The 26133-nt window shown below is 33.8% G+C and overlaps 2 protein-coding genes across 3 annotated transcripts in view; one reads left to right on the forward strand and one right to left on the reverse strand.

The window, feature by feature from the left end:
- The window catches only part of LOC149409422 (glycosyltransferase 25 family member), a 49410-nt gene that overhangs the window by 12365 nt on the left and 10912 nt on the right, over positions 1-26133 (reverse strand). The window lies entirely within an intron of this gene.
- Positions 1190-26040, forward strand: LOC149409423 (uncharacterized). Its single transcript, XM_089649761.1, has 5 exons — positions 1190-1557; positions 19708-19923; positions 21422-21566; positions 21861-22112; positions 26020-26040. The coding sequence occupies exons 1-5, from the start codon at positions 1190-1192 to the stop codon at positions 26038-26040; spliced, it is 1002 nt and encodes a 333-aa protein (XP_089505887.1).

A 26133-nucleotide genomic window follows, 5' to 3' on the forward strand; every position in this document is an offset into this window, starting at 1 on the left:
GCTTTGTATGTAACATTTTATATTAGACTAGCTGTCGTTACCCGGCGTTGCTTGGAGTTATCCTTAGGAGATAGACATATACCGTCGCGGACTTTAATATAGGACATTTTAAGATATACAATTCCGTAGTAAATTAATTTGATGTATCTCATAAGGTTTAGCCAGCGTTGGCAATGTAAGCACATGAAATATTTTTTTTACGACTTAATTTCAAAACATCAACTTTTCTCTACTTTCTATAAATGTAATATGCGTATGTTATATATTTAAACCTTCCCGAAGAAATTTTCTAAATGATAGTGAAAACCTTACCGATCCGTTGTGTAGTTTAGAAGAACTAAGCGCACAAACAGACAGGCGCGAAAAGCGACTTTATTTTATATTATTTCGAGATTTAAATGTTTTAATATTGTTATGAGTTTTGAATGAGAGTGAGATATTGCAGTAGAGTTTAGTACCATAGTATAGGAAGCTATTTTGCCCAAATGCTTGATAATACCACGTATTCGAACGCGATCTCAAAGGGAACTGAATAAAATAATACATTATTCGTTATTTTTTATGCAAGTTTTTTTTCAAGTTTTTGTTTCATCACTTTTAATGACTCTGTATCACTTAAAGGTGTGTTTAGTTGTCATTTTGAATGAAATGAACCGATTGAAACAGTAAAGACATTGGTAAGTGTTACAGAAAAGATCTGATCAGATAAAAACCAATAAAAAGGTGAAACAATAAAAAACCATAGATGTACCGTTGTACGAATAGTTTTCGATTCGGGATAAATGATATGTTATAGTTTGCACTTACAATGATGGAAGTGGGTGGATTTACAACATTTTGAGAATATTTGTAACGCGAAAATGTTGCTTTTCAATTTATTAATAACAATAAGACGCTATTAATCCATCAACAATTCTGCAAATATTTTTGCAACGGTGAGCCTACGACTTGGAATTCATGAAGAAAATATATTTTTTTTTATTCCTCTGACCTCCATTTCCGCCCTTCACCGCCCCCTATTTGCGCTCGAAGCCAACACTTTCTTTATCTTACCAACGTCCCTAGAAGGGCGATGTCGCCCCTTTGGGAGTGTATAATCACATTTTAAAGTTAAACTCAACAAAAATATTATAGTTTTCTTTTTCAAATTGTTTCAGATTTCGTTACCGAAAAATAAACATTGACTAGGATGGTCCACCCGGCGATAATGCGGTACCTCGACCGCAGTGTCCGTACCATCGGGAACGGGAGCGCAGAAGGGCCCCCGGCTCGATTCCCATCCACGAACAACGAGGTCGGGGTCTATGTGGCGGTTGTCTTCTTCCTCGTGGCCCTGTGCGCCTGGTCGCTGGTAGTAAACGTGAAGATAGTGCTGTCTCTCATATGGGTGCGGCGCCCTATGACCGCGACCCTCAGTATCAGCGCCAGCTTGGCAGCGGCTGACGGCTACTCGGCCGGCTGCATGGGATTCGGATTACTCATCAACAGCCTCCTGCCCGCCGTATCTATTAACACCGGAACCTCCGACTGCTTTCTTCTGGTATTCGAAGGAGCTAGGTAAGTGACTATGCACCGCTCATAACTAACAGCTTAACACTTACCACGCATCACTCATCAATTGCCCCTTGCCACTCGCCACCCACCACTCACCATTGACTCTCACGCAATTTATTTAACAGCAAAATAATTATTGTAAATGTGGGTAATTGCAGGTAGAGACAAACAAATTAAAATCCCGCTGTGATATGACACATCGTGATCCACACCGACACAACTACACAGACTACAAAAATAAAGACACTGTGATACCAACCACATCTTTCATTTTCTCTACCTACCGTTACCCACATAAATTTAAAAAAAAAACATATAAAAAATAACTGATTGTTGTTCAAAAGTGCAATTAATTAATACAATTTTTAATCAGACCCATTAAAAGTTAAAAACACCAAACTTACTTAGATATATATTTTTCGTTATTATTCTACTACTCCATAAGTTGAGCTCCAGGAGCTCGTGTTTATGGGAGGAGTATTTACCTTTAGTTCTAATGATTTTTTAAACAATAATCAAAAACTTTTTATATAAATACAAACATAATATTAACATAGGTACACATTTTAGAAAAGTGTATTTTTAAAGATAATTAAAATAATATATCTTTTTACAGATTAAGGGTATAATATATCAGGTAAACAAATTAGAAAAATAATTAATAGACAATTAAATTAATATATATATTTTTTACAGATTGAGTAAGTGTAAGAAAATTAGGGTTACAATTTACAATATATCATTATCCAATTTTAGGGACTTAATTAACTTTTTGAATTGTTCATAATTCACAGTTTCGGTTACACAAATTTTATTTTTGGACAATAATATATTATACGTTCTAAGCATAGGAATGGCTATTAAGCCATTAGTTTTGAATCTATTGCTTATGCTATCTGAGGGGTATAGAGCAAAACGTTAGGCTCATATAGTATATATGAGCCTAACGTTTAAACAAGTACTAAAATTTGAAAGCAAAACGTAAAAATCTAGAAACGATACATAATCTATACGCAAAGGGAGACAAACAATTAAGATATATAAACAAACTTTCGTCTAAATTCTGTAAAACATGGACGCCACATTACTATTTGGGATGATTTTATTTTTTTAATAATTTCAAGAAAAATTTACAATGGATACATTTTTTGTATTTATTTACCCGCCATGCTAGGAATGCCCATGTGTTAAGGCATAAAAAAAATTTCGCCATTCAAATTACAACTAGAATTCACAACTTCAAAACGTTACTCCAAACCATTCCTAACCCCAAGCAAAGCCGGGTACATATATATAGTCAGATGGTTAAAAAAACAGGTTTTGATTGTAATTAGTTACTGTAAAAAAATAATAATTAAAATATAAATAAGCAAGCATTCAAGTCTTTAATGAAGGAAATAGGTTAAAACCAAATATTATAACTGAAGTCGGGGGAAATTTTCAGAAATAGGTCCCAATAAATAATTTTAAATAACCTATTGAAATTACTTCTGAAAAGAACGAACAAGTGCGAAAACTTTTCAAGCATCATTATGAACGAATCATTGGCAGCATTTATGTGAATGTGAAACATAAAATCATTATTTAAACAAAACGTATTTTTAATCACTGACGGATTGTCTATTGCACCAGTTTATTACTCTATACGCTGTATTATTTTTTATGTGAATACCGTACGAGAGTCCGGCATCCGGTGGTCACAATGGAATCCCTAATTGGGTTATGTTGTGAGATTGAATGAATTAAGTAGAGTCCATTTAAAAAAAATTGAAAGCTTTTTAAATGGATTTTAACCGCGTGTCCTCTAGTTTAGACCCTTTTTCGGGCATACCTGATATAGGGGTTAATATGCAAGCAGTGGCGGCTCGTGACTTTTGGGTGTCGTAGAGTGCTAATATTACAAAAAATGGCATTGTTGATGTTGTTGTAACTGAAAACGATGGTTGATTTTTTTAAGGAAATTTCAGTTTAACCGTACGGATTTCCTGAAAGTGTTTATACAAAAAATAAATTTTCTAAAAAATATTTTAAAAAATCGTTTTCAGCTAAACAACATCAATAATTCAATTTTTTGTAATATTAGCACTCTAGAACAGAGATCTCCAACCCTCGGTCCGCGGACCGGTACCGGTCTGTGGAGCAAACGGTACCGGGCCGCGAAAAAAACTTATTGAAGTTTTTGTTGAAAACATCTTTACGCTAAGTAACCGCCTACACAAGGCCGTTGAAGTAAAAAAACCGTGCTGACACATGACGAATATTAACAATTAATCTAACCACCCTCAGCGGGCCGCGGTAAAATTTTCAGACGTTAACCGGCCCGCGGCGAGTAAAAGGTTGGAGACCACTGCTCTAGAACACCCTAAAGTCACAAACCGCCACTGCATTCAAGTGCCCTAGGGATTGCGTTTCACTCGGATACAGGGTAATGTCAGTATCTGGACATCAACAATGTAAACTCTTCTACTAGTGAACGCGCAAAATGTTAGGTTATCCGGCTAAACTACATAGATTACGGTGTCGCGTGACAGGACATGCCTTAGCAGACATTGTTACGGCGGCGCGGCGGTAGGGTTTATATGCGGACAGCCAAGGGCAATGTTAACCGATTTATTCTAATGGTGCTGCCACACGCAAAGCTCACATCAACAGATAATATAAAGCACAATAGCGCTCGCCATACAATCCCATACAGACCCGACACACGTAAAAAGATAACGCGCTATAAGTGTGGTTCTGAACTTCGCTAACCGAATTTATTTTACGTAACCGCTCCCGACGCGATATTTGAAAAGTTATGCGTCCCCCTCTCCGCCGTAAAAAGGAGAGGGGGTCATTTTAATTACGGAGCTACCAACTAAGTTCCGTGTTCCCTTTGACAGCCATGACATAAGCAGCCTAATAATGCATTTCTTATTTATTATGTTAGCTCATATCGTCTCATGTGTGCTAGTACATTTAGAAACATAAAAAAAACTTTATTTGGCAAACATAATTAACATATATTTAAAATATAAATATAATCGATATTTGAATTTGAAGTAAACAAATTTTCGCCCTTTCAAAGTTAATCATATTTTTAATCTCAGTATGTTTATATGGTAATATCATTCGGTTTTTTGATAAAAGTTGGACGGCTTGGACGAAAGTTTATTTTACAATAATTTATTATATGTCGCTTTCGTCGATCGGCGTGCGAACTGCGAATTTCCTGATTCGACGGAGAGGTTATGTCAGGTTATGTGAAAATGCGCTATTTACGCGCAGATTGTTTAAAATCTAAAAAGTTTATAAATAGCATTTATAATTATATAGTTGGCGGCATCATCATCTGAGGATGAGCTGTCCAACAGATCCAGCAATAGGCGACAAGTATCATCCATTTCGAAAACGTGCTCAAGCTGTCAGTAAGTAAAGTTGTCACTTTGACAGATGAAATTATGTTCCTCGGCCGCTCTCGAATTCAACTGACCCCCTCTCCTACCATAGGAAGAAATATTTGATAGCGTCGTGCGTCGGTAGAAAAGATGATGCGCTGTACATTAACTTTTGATGTGAGCTTTGCGTGTGGCAGCAGCTTAACAACACTTTTCGGCGACCTTTTCCAGAACACAAAACGTACTGAACATTTGTATTAATACCAATATTACGAATGTGACGATTGCTTCATAATATGTTTCCGAATTAAGGGTAATTAAGGAGATAACGAAAAAGACATTTAGAGAAGAAGAAATTAGCATTATTAGTGTTGTATCTCTGCCTTTACTTGCAGATTTAGTGTGTTGGGAACTCTTGTGATAATGTAAAAGGTTATTTACGTTACAATAAATAAGTCTGGATTTAGCTACACTGTTTATTACCCGAGGGTTGGTAATTCTCTCTTTCTAGAAGCTTGAAGTGTGACAATGATACCCCACAGGCAATCGCTACACTCTAGACATCTGTCGGACTCTGGAGTAAGCTTTCTGACTAGTGCCATCTATCGCATGAATACCAAACTTTTTACCATACATCACATATTATAACAAGCAAATGAATTGAAAAAGAATCAGGAGATGCCCTAGGAAGACATTACACGATCAAGCGAAACAAAATGTTGAATCAAAAATTTTAAGAGTATGTGCAACAGAATATTGTGTATGATATGATAAATAGTTTCATCCAGACTGCACGCGGCGTGCGTCGAATGAGTTCGACAAATGCGAATGAGCAATAATTTAATATTAACGAAAATATTTCCATAGTCACAAATCACATTATTTCACCCTTTTGACTGCTAATTTATTTAGTAATCGGGAACCGCTTTGTACGTTCGTTGTTCTAATGAAGCTAATGAGCAGTGGCGGCGGGTGGTCAAAATATGTGGGGGTTCACCGGATTACAACATTAAGTCAGAAAATAAATTAAATAAAGGTACATACCTATTTATAAAGAAGTTCTATTCTCCGCTCATTTTGTTTAGCGAAGACCTCTATGATTCTCGTGTTGAAATCAGGCATAGACTGAATAAACCTTTTTTCAATGCTTAACACTGATATTGCGTTCAGTCTGTCCGGGCTCAACGTGTTTAAAAAGGATTTTATTCTTTTTAACGTTGAGAAACATCTTTAGCTTTCAACTGAGGTCATCCCAAAGGTCATGAATGGTGAACACACGTTTTAGTAATTCCACAGTCTCGGAAAAGTCTTCTAATAAACAAGTACTATAAAAAAGTTGTAAAATTGATAAAGCGCAGTTAGCTTTTGAAAAATCGTCGCGGGCGTAAATTGCACAGAGTTCACCATTTTACTGAACTTTATTTAGGAAGTCATATGTTTTAAGCTTCACATTGAAATCATGTTCTGGGAAATTTGACCTGTATCGATTTTTATTAACTAGCTCATTATGGTGTTTAACTTAGGCACGGTAGACTGAATCCAATTGCATTCTTATGTCAACTTTTCCTAAAACCTTTAAGCCCAAAATTTTTTGTAAATGTAAATGACAAGAATTATGTTTTTTGATTTTTTCAGAAAAGCGAGTTACATCAGTAACACCGCTGATTGTCCAAACTGAATCGACATCGTAAATTAAATACGGAAAACAAAATAAACTATTCAATTGATCACATCCACAGAGCCACGAAGCTTTTTTATACATTGTTTTGTTAAATGATCGAGTAAACTTCTTCGGTCCAGATTTGCACTCTTGTTTTATTATCAGTTCAGGTTTAGGTGAACCGGCATTTTTTTTATTATCACTTTGTTTTCAAATCTCGACCTATTGTTCTTAATGTATTCCACATTTAAACTCATTCCTAATTTATACGTTGAACAAACACAAAGTAATCATAAATTAGTATAACCTGCAATTGATATGCCTTATTAATAATTGATATACCTACAAGATCGATATAACCTGCAATTAAACTTCAAAACTTTCGCAGAGTAAGAAAAGTTTTAAATGCAACAGACAATGCCCGGCAACGGCGAGTACTGACTGAACTGATAATAAGTAATCTGAACATCACTCATCTCTTAATGACAAGTTTATCTTGTATGCTTGTATCGAAGAAGCGGAACATTCGCTGAAAAATAGCAGATGGTAAATTGAAACCATGATTTCGACAATAATATCAAACATACGCGTTTTAGTTTAACTTTCTTCTGAATAAACCGTTTCTTCTGATGTGGTGGTAAAACCCCGAACGCTGTCCTTGATATGGTATTATTTGCAAAGAATAGTATGCACTGGTATGTACCCACGCTTTCGAATGTTCCACAGAATATGCGACAAAGCAGTTAAATTTTGGATCGCAATCGAAAACGAACTGCTACGAACATAGGCACAAGTCAAAGTCGGTCTGCAAGTTAAGCGCGCTTAATAAGTAGGTACCTTTTGAATGAGATATTATAACCGAACCGAGTTTCGTATTGTGATTAGCCATGTCGGAAATCTTGTTGGTTGTTCGGCGCTCGGGAGCACATATTAGCTGGCCGCCACTGCCAATGAGGCAATGATTGTGTGTCAAGAAAGAGTTGGCTGTCTTTCTTCTCTGCCTATGTCGTGAGAGTTGATTAGTTATTTTCTTTAGTATTATTAAGCTTAACAATTTTGCACAAAATAAAATATTTCTGGGTATTCGATGACCACGGAGAACATTTTTACGACAGTTAAATAAAATCAAATATTCAGACCAAATAACCGAATAGCGAATCGGCCATAGACCATTACGATTTTTATGACCGTTTTGATGATATTAATATTAACAACTGTTTATTCACGTGCCAGTTTTTATGAATATGGATTTCTACGGGAGTAGGTAAACGTGGATTATTTAAACGATGATTTTACAACAAAAATTCGTAGGTATATACATTATATTAGGCGGAGTGTAAATTCAAGAAAGATAAAATTTCAAAAAATTTAAATAAATATATGTATTGGAAAACAATTTTTACTTTTTTATTGTTCTTCAAAGTACAATCCCATTAAACCGCAATTAAGCAGTTTGTCAACAGGATGTTCATGTTCAATTACAATATAACATATTTTCATAATATTATTACTTATTACAGTAAAATTATTATTCCAAAGCATTGAATAAAGATTGTTTGAACACAAAAGTATTAATTATCCAATTATTATACTTGAATCATAACAAATTCCACTACAATCTACACAAATGTGTCCCATGACGATGGACACTATAACGTTTTCCGAAACGTTGCCTAGATATAGAGGAAGCGCAACACGGCATAATAACACAAAAATGAATAATGATGATAATAATTTTGGTCCTGGAAATCTCAAATCATAATCGAAGTAAGACAGATCATTTTTGTTTAATTAGTTTAGAAGTTGACTAATAAGTAATCATGCTTTTAGATATCACTATGTTAAACCGGATACACTGAATGAATAACCTCTAGAAGAGTGATCTATGGAGATTTTAAAGAAAATTGATGTCGCCAATTTACATAAGACCTTTCGACTCCTGTAGATCCGATAAAAGTGTTTTTCTGCTCAAGAAAACAATATTTTTTTTTATCTATTTCATCAGAAGGGAGGAAAATTTAGCTAACATAGCGTCCAAAACACAGGCTTATCTATGTTGCTGGATGCAGTTTTAAGTGTATATTTTTTATATGACACCTCACATGGGTGCCCCTGTATGCACAGCGTAAAGACAGGATCATTGTAAGACAGATCAAGACAGGATAAATTGTATCGTCACCGGTTGGGTAGCGTTGTGAGCATTGTAAACACACATGCACAAGGGATCAATGCTGCTAGCTCCTTAGAGCAGGCTCCATTGAAACACCTATAGAACAGACTCAGCATACCTATCTGTACATATCAGATGGCTATAGTAGAACTAGTAATAACTAAAGAAGCATTTAGACGAGTGTGTAAAGAAGCTCCAGAGAGAGGGGTCATCATACGTCTTGTAAAAAACGAAAAAAAACGGAATATATTACTATAAAGAATGATGTCGTCACCTACGACCTCTCTCTGGGACTACTATAAGAGAAGCTATAATAAGACAGAAGACTAAATATCAGCACGTTTCATAACATGTTTTATTTTGGGTTTTAAAAACAAATTGCAGACTTACATAAAGCTCATCGAGTCGGCTTTTCCTCAAGTCCTCGTGACACACGTGGCACATTTTATTGTGAAAATATTGTAAACAAAATCATTTCTTTGTATATCTCCTTCCAAAGTTTTAGTGTTTTATCATACCTATTATACAGTGACGTGCAGACCACAATGGCTTAAAAGCTGTGCCTACCCTAAGAAAATGAATCATAAAAAATTTACTCCCCTAGGCGCGCCGAAAGTGTTTTAAAAAAAGCTCGATGAAACTAGAGCAAAGCTAGGAAATAACTGCATCGTGTGAATGAATGAAAATAAACCACAAATTTAACATAAATATAATTTTACTATAACATTTATCAGCTTTATGTTTTGTGTTTTATGAGCCTGAACCTGAAATTTTAAAATTGCCTCATTTGCACTCATTAACCGTTAATCTCCGCCCTTGGCATGCAATGTGTTTTCGACATTTTGCTATCAAGGAATTAAAACATTCAAAGCTACAAAACGGAAACCCGTGACGGCAATATTAAAAGTGGTAAAACTCGATGCTTTCAACAATTACGTGAATACTTTTGAAGTTTTACAAAAGCCAGCTGAAACGTAATTTTATTGGCTTCCGAATAGGTCGTTAAAATGCAAACAATGAATCGGTTCTGGTTCTCTTCACGTCAAAACAGCCATTGTATTAAAAGGGAAAAGTTGTAATTTAATTGTTTAGAAACATTTCAGGCGATGTTCGGAACTAAGGAATTTCAAATCTATGGTAATAATCATCAAAGACGTACCCACATTACAGTCCACCGCTCTACCAACTGAGCTATCAAAGGTGCTATTGTTATGCTGTACTACTGTAATAGTCGAACGAAACACAGTATCAAAATTTTCGCACGGGGATTATGGATTTACAGGAACGGCCGTACATCCATACATGAAAGACACTCGACCGTTGTATTTTTTGGATAATATTTCATTTTTTCGATTCTTATTTATTTTTCTTTCCTCGGAATACATTAAATAAACGTTAGCTCAGTTTTAAAATCAATATTTCCAGACACAATAATTATTCGCCGCAAAACAATTATTAGAAATTCCGATGGCGGTTATTTGTTATTTCTATCACACTTCTATTATTTCTATCATCAAACATACTAATTTAGGTTGTCTGTGACGTGCGTTGGTTATTTCTTCATAATTTTTTTAAATGATTTATTTATTCAGTTTTATTTTAATAGTATCTTATAAAACTGAGTAATTTTCAGTTTGATTGTAAGAAAACTCTCATTTTTACAATTTTTCAATATACAAAGGTATTATCATTATTTTTTTCTAACAATTAACTTTAATTTATTCATTGATAAGTATTGTATCTTGATAATTGGATTTAGGTTTTAATTAAATAAATATATACATATATATTTTTTTACATGATGCATTAGGTAGGTACTCTAAATTTTTGCAGTATACTAAAACTAGGTTACGTCCATCTTATAGGTACGGTACGTCTTTTTACATATTGCATATTAGTTATTATACATACATTTATTTTATTTTTTATTTATTTTATTTTATTTTATTTGGGAAACAAACAGTTATACAAATATATTTTAATACAAATCATTTTTACCAAGTTGCATAAACCAGTAAAGTTTCCACAGAAGATTCATTTTATATATAGGTAGAAAAACATATGAATATAAATAATACAATACAATATAAATACTAACTAGTAGAAAAGGAAAATTAAAAAAAATAATAATAAAAATACTACAGATTCAACCCATACAAAAACAATACACACACTAACACTACTAAGTTTCCCGCAACGATCGAACGCTACTCTCTTAGGAATGCTATGAATCCTGTGAGGCTCGTATTGAACACATCGATATTTGTGCATAATAATAATAATAATTGGATAATTTGTAGAGCGCCGTTTTTGTGAAAAATCACCTCAAGGGCGCTGTACAATTTATTTCCTAGGATCTACATTTGTTATTTAGAAAAGATACCAAAACATACTTACCCGGCAAGTCACTTCCGACAAACACACTTATATTAAAAAGTATATGCTTATAAAAGATAAAACTGCACGCAGAGAACACTATATCAAAAAACACTGGTCATCGCATGACATAAGTATAAGTCTGCTTTAGTTTTTTTTTTTTTTCTATTAAAGGTGCGACAGCTTCTTCTTATAAATACATTTTCAAGATAATTAGTATTGCTTTTAGGAATATAAAATGTGTCCGGAGATCGAGTTACTCTTAATGGACATCTGAAATGAATATTTTGTAAAAGGTATGAGCTATCAATAAAATAGTGGATTATCTTATATAGCATTACTAGGTCTCTGATATCTCGGCGTTGATCAAGAGTTTTATGGTTCATGGACACATTGTTTTCATCATTTCGCATGCGATAAGAGACATATTTCAAAAACTTTTTCTGAACTCTTTCTATGTTTGATTTATATGTAGAACTATGAGGGTTCCACACTGTTGATGCATACTCTAGGTGGCTTCGGACGTAAGATATGTAGAGAATCTTAAATGTTTGTGGATTTTTGAAAACTGAACATACTTAAGTATAAATCTATACTTATACTTAGTTAAATATAATGTATACTTAGTTATACGTTTTCGTGTTTTAGGGAGGCAGAAAGAACTGATTTTTATTTTATTTTAGAGACAGATGTCTCTCTTTTTATGTCTTCAGGTAATGCATTAAATATTTCAGGGATTTTATGCCTTTTTGTTATATCTCCGTAAAAATTTTGTTTCATTCAAAGATCATTGAAATCTGATTCAGCGAACTCCATTTTGTTTTGAATTTAAGCGTCATTTGAAAATTGGAACTGATTGTTGTTTGACGATAAGCGATAAAGTACCTACCTATATAATATGATATAATATTTTGAACAGAAAGTTATTTTAATTGCCATTTTTAAAATTGGAACTGATTGTCGAGATTTGTCGAGAAATCAGACTATACAGTAATTTTTCACAGTTCTGCGCTAGTGCTTGTATAAAAGCGAACAATAAATTATTGATCATTGAAGACAATATTAGCAACTCTCAAACGAAACGAAAAACCTAAAATTTGAAACAGAATAATCGGATTAAGCTTTCAAGGTTCAGTTTGCCTCGAATATCGATTCAGACAAGATAAATCGCCCACGAGCTTTAATAAATAGGATCGAAAAAAATTGTTTTCGCCGTCGCATAACAGAATCAATAACAGAATACGGTGGTACTCCAAATAAAAACGACGTTTAAAATTTCGGAAAATATCGTAGACAGACGGTTTTGCAATGTTAATAATCGGTCGCAATAACGTTTTTTTATTCAGGTTTTTCATTTTACGAAAAACTGTTCTTTGTAGGGTGGTATAAAAACTACCGCTAGATAAATATATTAATTATTTTATTATTATTATTAAACGGATCCAACATTTTTTTAGGGAAATGGAGTTGGGCGGTTCAGTTAAGAGATAAAGGTGCAAAAAATAAGTAACGATTTGTATTTTTTTTTAAATATTTCCGTACCTACAGTTATTAAAAATTATTTATTAGGAAAAGAGCATACACGTTGGTGAATTTAAGAGGTGGACAAGTGATCGATGTCATTTCCATCAAAAAAACATTTTCTTCTTTAAAATATTTTTTTTTTTTTTATTCAATTTGTTTTTGTTTAAAATCTCCTACTTATTACCCTGAATGTCCCTGAACGACCCTGATCTAGCCTAACATCTCCAACCAATCATGAGCGAGAGCCAATCAGAAGGCGCTATTGATTAGGCTGTTAATGTGAAAATTATTTTTAGGTAGGTACTTTTTCTATTAAATATTACAAATTTCATGATGATATTAAATAAAATTAAAAAGTACCTATTCGGTTTATGTGCGAAATCATCTGTGTACCTACCTAGACACTGTGTGGGAACTATTTTTCATATGATTCTTTTTAAATTTGATATGACGGTTTTTTCGAATAATAATAATTTGTACCTATGACGCATTCGGGTTGACGTATCTCGGCATTGGAACTATTTTTACTTGATATAACTAAAGTTGCTACTTTTTGGTTGTGAAAATGCAAATTGAGTTGATTTAACATTTTTTTTTATATAGCGATGTTTTTTTACATTTTGCTTATTTATTATAATTACTTCTTTTGAGTACCGCGTGGGAGGGTACATATTTAGAGGTGGGTAAAATAACGTGAAACAGTTTTTTTCGTTTATGTTCAAAAACGGTTGCAACAGTTTTGTGGATTTTGGGATTACCGTTTTAAAAAACGTGTAACAAGGCCTGCAATAATCCCGCGCGAAATGATTCCAATAGAGCACAATACGATTGCAAAGAAACGCTTACTCGTTAAACGCTTCCACCTTGAACCCTTATCCGTCCGTAAGCAATACTCTGACCGTAAATCAAAGTAAAGAAATACTTTCTCATTCAGGCGATGCCATACGTAGCAATGCAAATTCATGTTTTTTTGGTTTGAAAATTTGATCACTTAGAAATTTTTTAGATGCTTTAATTAAATACTGCGAGTAGAACACATCTTGGCCTACTAGATGATCCAGTATTTTTTAGATAAGTCTTTTAATAAGCCTAGAAAAAATATTGTATCACGCATATTAAAACTGCTTTAAAGTTCAAAATCTCCTACTTACGAACGCATTTTCGGTTACGGTTTTATTGTATAATGTGGCAAATTAAGTTATTTATAAAATGATCGTAAAAAAATAAATATTTGAGCCTGAACGCCCGCAAAATAAAACAAAGGCCACTCATTGGAAATGTTTTTTTCTTGTAATTATCAAAAAAAGTCGGATGGTGTTGAACGGGAATTTAAACCTTATCGCCATCTACATAAGGAGTGTTATTGTTAGCGGCTTGATTCAAAATGTCACACGACGTATGGCATCGCCTTACGCTTTCTCACTATACAGTTATACGCCCGTCATATTGGCCGCCCGTAAACCGATGCAAAGAAACGCTTCTTTATTAAACGCTTTCTCGATCCTATCCGCGATTGGCGCCCCGTAAATCGTTGCCGAAACGCTTCCACCGGTCCATGATTTGTTGCCTGTAAACCGATGCAAAGAAACGCTTGTTTAAACGCCTTCTCGTCAAACGCTTTGATGTTAACGCTTTCGCCGCGACTGTTCACCGATAAATATAAGAATTTTATTTCAGTAGAAGGGTTCCCAACTTTTTTGAGTTTGCAAGATACATTTTATCATAATTTTCACGGGGATCGAGTTATAATAAGAATCTTATAAGAATGTTTACTGATGTTTTTCAGCTCTTCAGATTTTGACCACTAAATCGATTCATTCAGATAAGTACGAATCTAGCAAAACCGATTTGTCCTACAACCAGGATTTTGTGTGTATCACATCCTTGCAAGGAAATTTAAAATAAAGAAATAATTATTATTTTCAAAATTCACATTCGTAACTTATTGAGATTGAAGTTTTAACAAAATTCCTCGAATAAGCAAAAATGGCAATCTTTTGTACCTGGTTCATTTAATATTGTGAAATATCAACTATTTGACTGACGTTCTGCGTAGTTTTATTCAGAGACAGAAATTATTCATATTCAGGCCCCAATTTTTGGAACGTAGAAGAAGGGGTGAACCCTTTACCGTAGTGAATTGTAACTCGCGAACCAATAAGTTCTTATTTTTACCTTTACGCTGATAATGGAACAGAATGTTTACAATAATGGTAGATTTGTTTTATGACTCGTCTCAAGACTCAATTAAGATAATAATAATAAAATGTCACAATAATCATTATCTCTCCGAAAAGGGTCAATCAATTAGGTTATAAAAATTTACCAAAATGCACACAAAAAGCTTTTAGTTTGTTCAGCGCCACTTTGAGAATAATGGATACACAAGAACAATAATTACTTTTAGAATTATTATTAGTAAGTGGGATCATTCTGGAAGATTCATTTTTAATATGTACCTACCTACTTCATAAAGAATATTATTGTTTGAGATGATATTTAATAATTCAGTGTTTTATGATGATTTTTTAGTGACAGTGTTGAGTATTATCAGCGCCTTGGCGCCTTGGAGGTCGGCGCCCGGAGTAAACCGCTCCAATTGCGCCCGCACAGGACCGGCACTGAATCTACTGTATCATATTTGAAAACGCACCTAAAGAAAAATACCTCGTTGCATCTTTAACTTTGTTCATTTCTAAAACTTCCGGTCGGTAAAACGTAATTTTTCCGCTGATAAGTCAAACCATGCAAACTGTCGATTAATAAGTCATTTTTTTATAAATACCGCACAAAAGTCCCTGGGGCCAATGGCGGCCCTGCAATGCCATCCCTATTTTTAAAAATATTTTATCCACATAGGAGGCCCGGAGGAAAAAAAAACCTCAGGGCTTAAGTCATCTTTGGGGATGCTGTGTGGAGGTATTTTGAGGGAAAGGAAGTAGAGGAAGTTCTGGGAAGGAAAAAGGTATGAGAGGTGGATAATAATCTGGGGGTCAGTGTGTCCAGGAGTAACCATATGAATCCATCCCTCCCACTGCGGTCCAAGGAAATGGATCATGTTGGATGTGGATTGGACCCAGTTAAATCCATTTACGATTTTTTTCGTAGTGTATAACGTTATGTTTAAACGGTTTTTATTATTATTTTTTTTTGATTTATGATATGATGATTTATTTTTTAATGATGAAAATTTGTATGGCGCATTCAGGTTGATTGTTTTTTTTATTTAAAATATATAGGCCCTAAAAATAACAAAATTTATTATAATTTTTTAAGCCAAAATTTACATAGCGCGTTTTATAAAATTTTGCACTTTTATTATAATTATTTAATTTGGGTACCGCCACCCCGGGAACCATTCATTCATCGATTTGAAAATCTCTATATGTGCGATCTGTACCGATTGACAAATTGCTGTTTCTCAGTGACGTTTCGCATCAATCCACACATTACTAATAGCCTCTGTTTTTGTATGAAGATTGATGCAATTTAAAAAAAAATCTATCGCATACCGGGTACCTGCTTAGATTAAATAAAAATACGCTGAGCTAAATTTATTTTATTTTGTAATAGTTCAAAGGTAATTTTTAAGACCGTACTTGCTTCATCCACATTCAAACATGTATATATACACGGTGTCCGGAAACTCGTAGTACAAGCGGAAAACTGGAGAATATACACCACATGGGGAACCCAAATAAACATAAAGTTTTTTGATTTGAGCATTTTCAAAAAAAAAAAAAAAAAACAAAAAAAATATTTTTCGGCTATTTTAGGGTTAAAGTTTTTTCTGGTGTTTAGGGTTGAACAACAGATGTTTTAACCCTGCAGAGCAGAAATATTTTATGATTACACCGGATTAAATGAAGGGTGATTTCAAAATAATGCTTCAAATCCAAGTTTCTTCATTTGTTTTACTTTCAAATAGTTTTAATTAGTTGGGTACTTAGATCTTCAGTAATAATTTATAAGAATTTGATTAAAAAAAAAAAAAAAAATCAACTTCTAACTCGATTTACTCGATAACGAAAGCTCAAATAAAAAAAAAAATATACTACAAAATCGACTCCAAATGTGATGTAGATTCACCAGTTTCCCGCTTGTACTACGAGTTTCCGGACACCCTGTATATACAGTTATCGTTATCGAGTAAATCGAGTTTGAAGTTGATTTTATTTTATTTTTTTTTTTTTTAATCAAATTCTTATAAATTATTACTGAAGATCAAAGTACCCAACTAATTAAAACTATTTGAAAGTAAAACAAATGAAGAAACTCGGATTTGAAGCATTATTTTGAAATCACCCTTCATTTAACCCGGTGTAATCATAAAATATTTCTGCTCTGCAGGGTTAAAACATCTGTTATTCAACCCTAAACACCAGAAAAAACTTTAACCCTAAAATAGCCGAAAAATATTTTTTTTTGTTTTTTTTTTTTTTTTGAAAATGCTCAAATCAAAAAACTTTATGTTTTTTTGGGTTCCCCATGTGGTGTAGATTCTCCACTTTCCCGCTTGTACTACGAGTTTCCGGACACCGTGTATAAGAATAGACACACACACTCCTTGCTTCATCCACATTCAAACATGAATATATATATAAGAATAGACACACACTCCTTGCTTCATCCACATTCAAACATTACTTCACTCACCACATATTTCCCCACTAGTTGACGGCAACTGGCAAAAAGATAATTTTAGGCACACACATACCAATATTATAATACATTCGTGTACATCACACCTTGCTTCATCCACATTTATAAATAAAATCATTTATGTAAATGTAGGGACAAACTCATTGCGTCAACCACATGTATTAACATCCTCGTGGATAGAACATCAAATCAAAAATATAAAAGTAGGCACACACTTCTTGCTTCATCTATATTCAAACATCAGATCACACACCACATTTTTACCCATTAGTTTCGGGCTAAAAGCAAAGCGAATCATAATTTTATTTTGCACATCATTTTACATTAATTCATTTTTTCCATATAGTTGCCTGCAACTGGCAAAAAGCTAGTATTTACTAAAAGTTAATATTCTACTGCATGTTCATAAAGTGTGTTGTGTATGATGATCCCTGCAAAAATTCCGCAGATATATACGAATTAAGAGAGGGCACATGGCACAAATAAAAGTGAAAACAATTATCTAAATATTCATGAAAATCAACTAAATCTAATATTACATCTGAAATGAGCAAGCTTTATTAATGTTTCCGACTTCATGCAAAATGATTCTAATTACCAACTTGTTTCGCATGACGAACTTGAAGTGTAATTCTTTTTGTAATCCAAGTAGAATTGGGGAAGGAAATATTAAATGACGAGCTAATCGGGGAAAGGGGAACAAACAAACTTTCGTGGAGTGCGGGGGGCGACGTGACCGTCCCATTTTTGGTGATCTGTCAATGAGTGAATCTGACAGTATTCAGGCAACTCGCATTGTAATATCACCATTCGGTCCTAGAAAATAAAATCCACTCAAGAATTACTAGTTCTTTTTTCAAGGGCGCAAATTGCTGGCTGCGTAAAAAACTTAACTACATTTCGAAAATCCAAATATAGCTTGTTTCCAAAATTTTGTGTATTGTTACACTTTAACAAATGTGTTTTAATTTATCCACCGCACTCAAGTTTAGCATTGCTATGTCAGGCGATTAGTTTATAAATGAACATGCAGATCCTGCGCAGAAAAGACCCACAAAGGACAGCGCTGTAAACCTTCGCCTTACTTTTGTAAACTTTACTTTTCTGCGCATGGTCTGGTTATTTCAGTGTATGAACTTCAGTGTTAAATGTACGTCTGATTCCATAGTTTATTCAAAGCATTTTTGAACCCTCCTGGTGCCAAAAATATGGTCAGGTGGTTTGCCAACACCTCATCGAAATGATGCCCAGATTTCACTTTAGGGCAAGTCTATTAATTTGGATATCTATGGATGGGAAGAACATTCGTACAGATGATTTAAATGATAAGTTTAGGTTAAAAATTTTGATAATTTGAGAAATAAAAATGAAACCTAACAATTGATTGACTCTGCGCTTTTTACATTATTGTATGCGATTGTAACTACTTATTCTTGGTGTGCTAGCAGTGGCGTATTGTGATTATGTCTGTACTAGGACTACTAGGTGCCTACTACATGGACCTAAAAACCCTTGAGAGCAATTCGAGAACAATTTAATGCTGCGGGGTGAGAGGGACGATGAATGGAAAATGCCAAACTTCTTAAATTTTTTAATGACGTATTCCATTCCTTGCCTTATCATTATCAAATAACCCCAAAAATCAAAATTATATTAATTCATTAAACACCACTTTGTATACAGTTCAAAAGTAGTCACACAAGATGGCTGCCAGACAATTTCCCCTCACCCTAGATTTGGCTTCGATGCCATTCACACAAAATCGCACTAATGCTCTGTCCAGGGCTTTTAGGTCCACGGCCTACTAAGATCGATAAATTCAACCTTGCGTAGCGTATGTCTAACCCAAAAGATGTGTAGGTACATATTGTTTGAAATATCTAAATCGATTGCTAATAAGTGCTTGTAAAATATGTATTCAAAAATGGCTCACATTATGTTTATTCATCTAAAAACTGAACTAAAATTACGGATAATGAAAATAAATGCATATTTTATTAGAAAAATGTATTATAAATATTAAAGCCACCTCAAATTTGTATCGTTTCATATAAAAATAAGGAATAAAAATTTCACAAACTTTCATAATTTTTTCCCTAATTGCGGTCAGAACTTATGTTTTCGTAGAGGTACATTTTAATTATTCTGTGGTTAACTTCTATATTTGAATATAAAGCTTGGTGTTTTCTCTTTCTAACATCCTTTAGTTCATATTTCTAACTATGATGGAAAGGGAGATACAATGATTTATAAGAGACCAATTCTCACTATTAATTAGCTGAAAAGTGAACAAATTGACTCAACGCTGTTTGTTCCCAAAACCGAACAAATTAGCTTGAGGAGTCAAGTAATTTCCATAATGTAACATTGACCTCTTTCTGTAGGCTTGGAGGCATAATAATGACAGTATTACACCTACTGGTGCTTGCTATAGCCCACTTCATCGGCATCGTGTACCCACTGAAGAACCTTGCCCTCGTGACCCGCCACCTCACCGCCTGCGTGCTCGCCTCCCTGTGGATCGCACCCACCGCTTTCTTCTTCGCCTATTTTGGATTGATTCCTGGTGATGGATTCCAGCTCCCCGAATGCGGTTACACGTAAGCATATTCTGCATATTTATATCTATTCATGAAATAATTTTTGTGATTTCAAAAATTTAGATAAAATATACTAGGTATTTAGTACAATTGTACAATGCAAGCACGTTGCATTATACAGGGTGTATCGGCACGTACCCGACAAACTTTAACCAGCTTTTCCTTAGCACATTTGGAGTAAAAAATGTTATGGGCACTTTGCCTTCCGGTAACATTTTTTTTCAATTAAATACAAAAAATGATAAAAAAATCCACACTCCGTCACTGTCATTGGCATTGTTTCTCGTGTTCAACAGCTGTTATTAGCAAGTGTGTCAAAAAGCGTGTTCGCTCTTTCATACACACTAAATAATAATAGCTAAAAATGAGACGAATGGTGCCATGCCATTTCGTTGTGATCGTAAAAGCGCGCTAATGTAGGTACGTACGTATATTATTCAACAAAACTCGAATAAAATATTGCCAGGTGGGTTTTCAAACTTTGACAAAGGATAAAAGAGTGGTGACATGTGGTGAAAATATGTAGTATAGTAAATTATAATATAGTAAATTTTTTATTAAAAAAAAATGTTACCGGACAGCAAAGTGCCCATAACATTTTTTACTCCAAATGTGCTAAGGAATAGCTGGTTAAAGTTTGTCGGGTACGTGCCGATACACCCTGTATAATGTATATCGGGGTATCTAGCATAGTCGATAGATAAAGGATTTATCGATAATGTGAGGCGTGTTGAAACAAAGACAGCAATCTCCACTTCTTTTCATTTTGAGTAAAATGCAATAAATGTTTTTTTTTGTATTTTTCCAATACCTTATGTATCACACCAGCTGTTCACACTTTGTATGGGGTGGCGGTTTTAAATATCATATTTCTGGGTCTCTGATTGGCTCAAACAAAAACTGCTGTTTTTGTCCCGTAACCTGAAGGAAATCGCCATGTTTGTTGTGGAACTAAATATTAAAATTCAAAAATGTATGGAATATTGTCGTTTATGCTCCGAAACCTTTGCAGCAGTCGATAGTATTTTTGATTCTCTATCCATCGCCATATCTAACTCATTTTACACCAATGGTGGAGGTTGCTGTCTTTGTTTCAACACGCCTCATGTTGAAAGTTTGTCATTGTTCTCGAGCACAACTGCACATCTTAACGGTCAAAGGGGCCCTACCCGATCTTGCCCGCCATGCAGTTGGTGGGCAGGCGCATCTACCGCCAAGACCTGCACAAACCTCATGAACCCGGCCACTCCGGCAAAGTCACCAAACATAGCGAACCACTTAGGGTGACCTATGTCAGAGGTGTTGGTTATCCAATAAATGGTTTCCGGGGTGGAAGTACATACCTGCCTCCCAAACTACATTTATTTCTTTGTTCATCGCCCAAACCATCTCATTACTCATTGCATACATGATTTTACCAAACATAAGCCTCATTTTTAATTACTTTTTACGACTTTCTGGACACCGTGTATAATTTTAATATTATGTTTTGTTGCAGGTTTCTGAGGTACTGGCACTTTCGCCTGATTTTTTGCTGCATCTTTTTATGTCCGTTTATAATGATGGTAGTTATCTATGTGCGAATTTACTATGCCGTCAGACTTCACTTCATATTTATCCGAAGAAATGGTGGCATTAATGAGGTTAGTATAATATTATAACATTAACTAGCCACACTTGAGTTAACAAACTAAAAATATATATTAATGGTGTAAATTATTGTATTTCATTTATAGATAAATTTGAGTTAAACGGTTCAGAATGTTTACGTTTGCATATATGTTGTGTTACAATGACAATATAAGTTGTCAACAAATAAGTTAACTGCCAAATATGGCTCAAATCCATTTTGAAGTAAATTTTATGCCACCCGATAATTAATTTAAAATAAATCTGTAAATACTACTACATATATATGTATTTTTTTTTCTTTTCAGATATTAGAGGAGCAAATCCTCACGGCCCATGTTAAGGCTCTGAATACCACCTTATTAATTTTAGGCAGCTATGTGGCTGGGTGGGCTCCAGGCACTATATATTTCCTAACAGTGTGTGATGATTGTATAATTGATATGAATTACTTCAAACCGGTTGTCACATTCATAATTTGCGTTATCACTAATTTGTTCATAATTCTCAAGACCCTATGCAACCCAATCATATACGCATCCCGAATGAGTGAAATCAGAGTAAGTAATATTTCAAACAAATATATTATTAGTTGCTGTGCTAGATCCCGCGAAAGGTCATATGTGACGTCATCGTTCTAGTATCTTCTGTCTTTTTCGAGAAGATCATTAATGATGTATGCACAAGCTCTCGCTGGGACTAGTTTACCTAAGTCTTAATTTATTGTAACATTGTAAGTAGTAACTAGTTATAAATATTAGTTGTAAGTCACTAGTGATAAATCTTAGATGTAACTTATTATTCATAAGTCTAAGTTATAGCTCAAAATGCCAATCATTTAGATAGTAAATAATCTAATTACATATTATTATTAAGAATTTTTTTATGATTTACCTGCATTATGATTTTGTTAAGGACGGGTTGTTTCGGAGTATTTGAACAATTCATCAAATTTCAACGTTCATTTTCAAGTTCTGTGAAAGATTTTTTAAAGTTCTGTTTTTATTTCAGTTTTGTCAAGCAACTAGCCTATAATGATATAATAACAGAACTTGAATTGGACTTTCACAGATCCCAGAAATGAATGTTGAAATTTGATGAATTGTTCAAATACTCCCAAACAACCCGTCCTAAGTATCATATCCCACTACAGAAATCATTTCTAGTAATTTAGTAGCTAATTAGTAAATAAGTAAAACCATCCATAGATAACATTTATAAGCAAGAATGTTCCAGTACAGAGTAGGTACAAATTTTTTTATCATTGCCGAGTTGGAAAATACTTAAAAAATAGTAAAAAGGTACCCCGAAAAGTGGGTGATAATTTCAAATTTTATTTAAATCGTGTAGTAGATAAGTTTGTATATTAATCTCTCAAAGTATATTCATTCATATATTCTCATAGAACAATGAAAACGTTTAAGCATATATCAATATCGGTGATGCAAAGTTTTATAAACTTTGCAAAAACAGGACACGAATAAATAAATTGAAAAAACTTTATAAACATAACAGAATTTGGATTATTTGTCTATAATTTAGAATGTTTCCTTTTCAGAGAGCGCAAATAATTATGGATAGAAAGTGGACAGAAACGCTAAGAAGATGTTGCTGGCGAATTAGGAATCAGCCCGAGGTTCAGGGCGGAGACGATATGGAAATGAGCGTAACACGAAGGCTGTCAAGTAACCAGCTAGTTACTTGCAATCCCACAGTTTCACCTACAGTCTCCTCGGACCCTACGACTTACAATAGTCACAGTTACAAACACCAACCAATAAACATCCAACATATTTGAATCTGTAGACAAGATGGGTCAAAACAGATTGAAATACAATGGGAAGAATCGCTACTGCAGGTATTGGGTAACCCATTATTAGTGTGAAACCTTGTGCATAAAAGTGTTACTAACATTGTTCAACCTGTTCAATAAATAGTTGTTTGTTAGTTTTTATTTTGCTTGCCTTCACAGTTAAGTTTGTTGTCCAGTAAAAAGTGAAGCAGGGTGGGAGACGAGTGGGGGGACTAGTATTGTCACAGGGTTGTTGAATTTTATGTAGCCAATTTTTCCATACTAACAACAATGTAAAATAATTTATTTGGTCCACAGTTTTTAATTGGTTGAATTTATTATTATGACCGCATTATTATTTGAAAAATTTAAAAGATTGTTAGGAATAATACTTACCAAAAAAAATTTACTTAATTACATTAATTAAATTAGGGATCAGTAGGATTTATAGGCCCTGTTAGAAGTTCTACCGAGCCGAACCCTCTGATATGAAAATATCTGGAGTCGGTGAATTATTTTCCCATTTGATCTCTGGTGAGTTGACGTGTTGTTGTTCTTGTATTGTTTTGTATTTATTTTACTTATATAATGCACTTGCATAGTGCTGATTGACTAGCTGATCATTTGTGGAAAAGTGAGTGGAAGGGTTTAGTTTTTCCTATGGGGAAGATTTAACCCGGACAACAAAATCGGAAGCATAAAAAATAAACAGTAATAGATTCATTATCAAAGGCTCAAAAATGATTCATTAAAGTTGTACTAGTTGAAAATACGGTTTTGATTGGATAGTCCTATGTTTTGAGACATATCAGGCTCCCTTGGATTGACTAACAATGTGCCAATGCTCAGACCAAACATTGGGGGATCTATCATTGACGATGGAAAAAATGTCAGATAAGGGAATGTGGTTTATTAGGGTAACAATAGGGTTGGATGCTCCTTGTTTTGCCAAGGAATCCGCAGTATCATTATCCACGATGCCAACATATCCAGGAATCCAAATCAGAGTTACGGTTTTAACAGAGCTTTGAATGGAGGCTATCAGCACTCGAATAAGAATTTTGTCAAATATTTTTCGTTCCAACTTATCAAAAAAACGTTACTATCAAAAAATGTACTTACTATTTAAGAAAAATACTTGTAAATAGAGGCGGCTCTAGGAGTCCAGAAGTGGAAGGTCAATCGAAAAAAAAAAGTATATGAAATGATAATACATATTGCTAATGCTTAGTGAATATTATAAAAATGCCAATGTATTTATGTAATTAATTTGCCGGTACTCACATATTTTGAAACGGGTAGTACAATATTGTTTAATTTAAGATTATTTATCTGATTATTTACACATATAACTAATGAATGTTATTTTGACTTTTGAGAGATCTTCTCAGATTAAAAGTTTTTTAAATCACTAACTCCAACTTCAGTCCATTTTTAGTTTATAAGCAGATTTATAAAGTAAACAATGAAAGCAAAAGTACCTATACCATCATTTTATTGTAGCCGCAAAACCACTGGCAAAAATTATAACTTTTTGTTTTAAAATATCGTTTTTAAACTCTTTATTTTTTTTATTTTGTAACATAAACTAATTGTCACTTTATTTGAATATGTTTGTCATTATTCAATGATTGATATCCACATAATTGGGCTTTTTAAATTATTCCAAGCAAATTACGTCAACAATGATGAACTTAATTTCGCAAACTAATATTCAAGTTCAAGATCGTTATCGTTTATCATACAAAAAATTTTCGACTGACATTTTTTCACATCTCCCTCTAGTACGTTAATAATTCTAGGTCGTAGATATCTCTATCTCACCGCTGTCTCTCTATGTCCAAAAACCCCTTAAAAATAAATTTTGTTTGATACTAAGCATACGTCAGAAATGATAGTGTTTACCTCCTTTGTTTGTATAGCAATAAAGAAAGGAGATGGTTTTGGGACAAAAATTAAAGTGACCCACAGAAGACATGATACACATAATAGCTTTTCAGTTAAATGTACAAATCTGCACGAAAATTAAAACTAAATTAATAATCGGGTACTTGTTAAATCCTTTTTTATATTAATACTATTGAAGCATATTTTTGGGGGGTCATAGACCAAATTACCTTCTTAGTAGAGCCGCCACTGCTTTTAAACTAGCAGTCTCGAAAAACTTTTAGTCTCGACACAGGATATTCCTGCTAAGGGAGATACATTAAATAATATATGTAAACCTTACAATAATAATAATTACCAGTATATTTCATCATAGTTAAGCGTAAAAGTTCAGAATTAAAGTGTGTACAAATATTTGGAATACCTATGCAGATAATACTACTTATATTTATGCAAACAATATTTATTATAAAGGAGCGCACGCTCATTCCTAAAAATATTCTATCTCTAGGTTCTATGGGTTTAAATATAGTTTTCTTTTCATAAAATATTCTTCCACACAAAAGACAAGAATTTGAAGATTGGGAAGACTTGGTTCACATTTTTAAATACATATACATATAGTTTGGACCCTTACAAAGAGATTGATGTAAAATTATCGGACAGCAATGCCTTTTCCGCCGTTCAAGTGGGACCGGCGTAAGAGGTAGAACTACCCTTCCCGCCGGAAGTGTATTTAAATACAAATTTTAACTGTAATATAGTGTTAATAAACTGTTGTTTCTTAGAAACCACCCTCTTTCTCGTGAACATCAGAAGCATGAACATAATATATAATTGTCCAGTTAATGGCTGAGTTGCAGGCATTGTGAGTTCAATTCTTTTGAAGTTTCAAGTCCTCC

This window comes from Hesperophylax consimilis, chromosome 31 (assembly GCF_061612785.1).
Source record: "Hesperophylax consimilis isolate HC1 chromosome 31, BYU_Hcon_1.0, whole genome shotgun sequence".
NCBI lineage: Eukaryota > Metazoa > Arthropoda > Insecta > Trichoptera > Limnephilidae > Hesperophylax > Hesperophylax consimilis.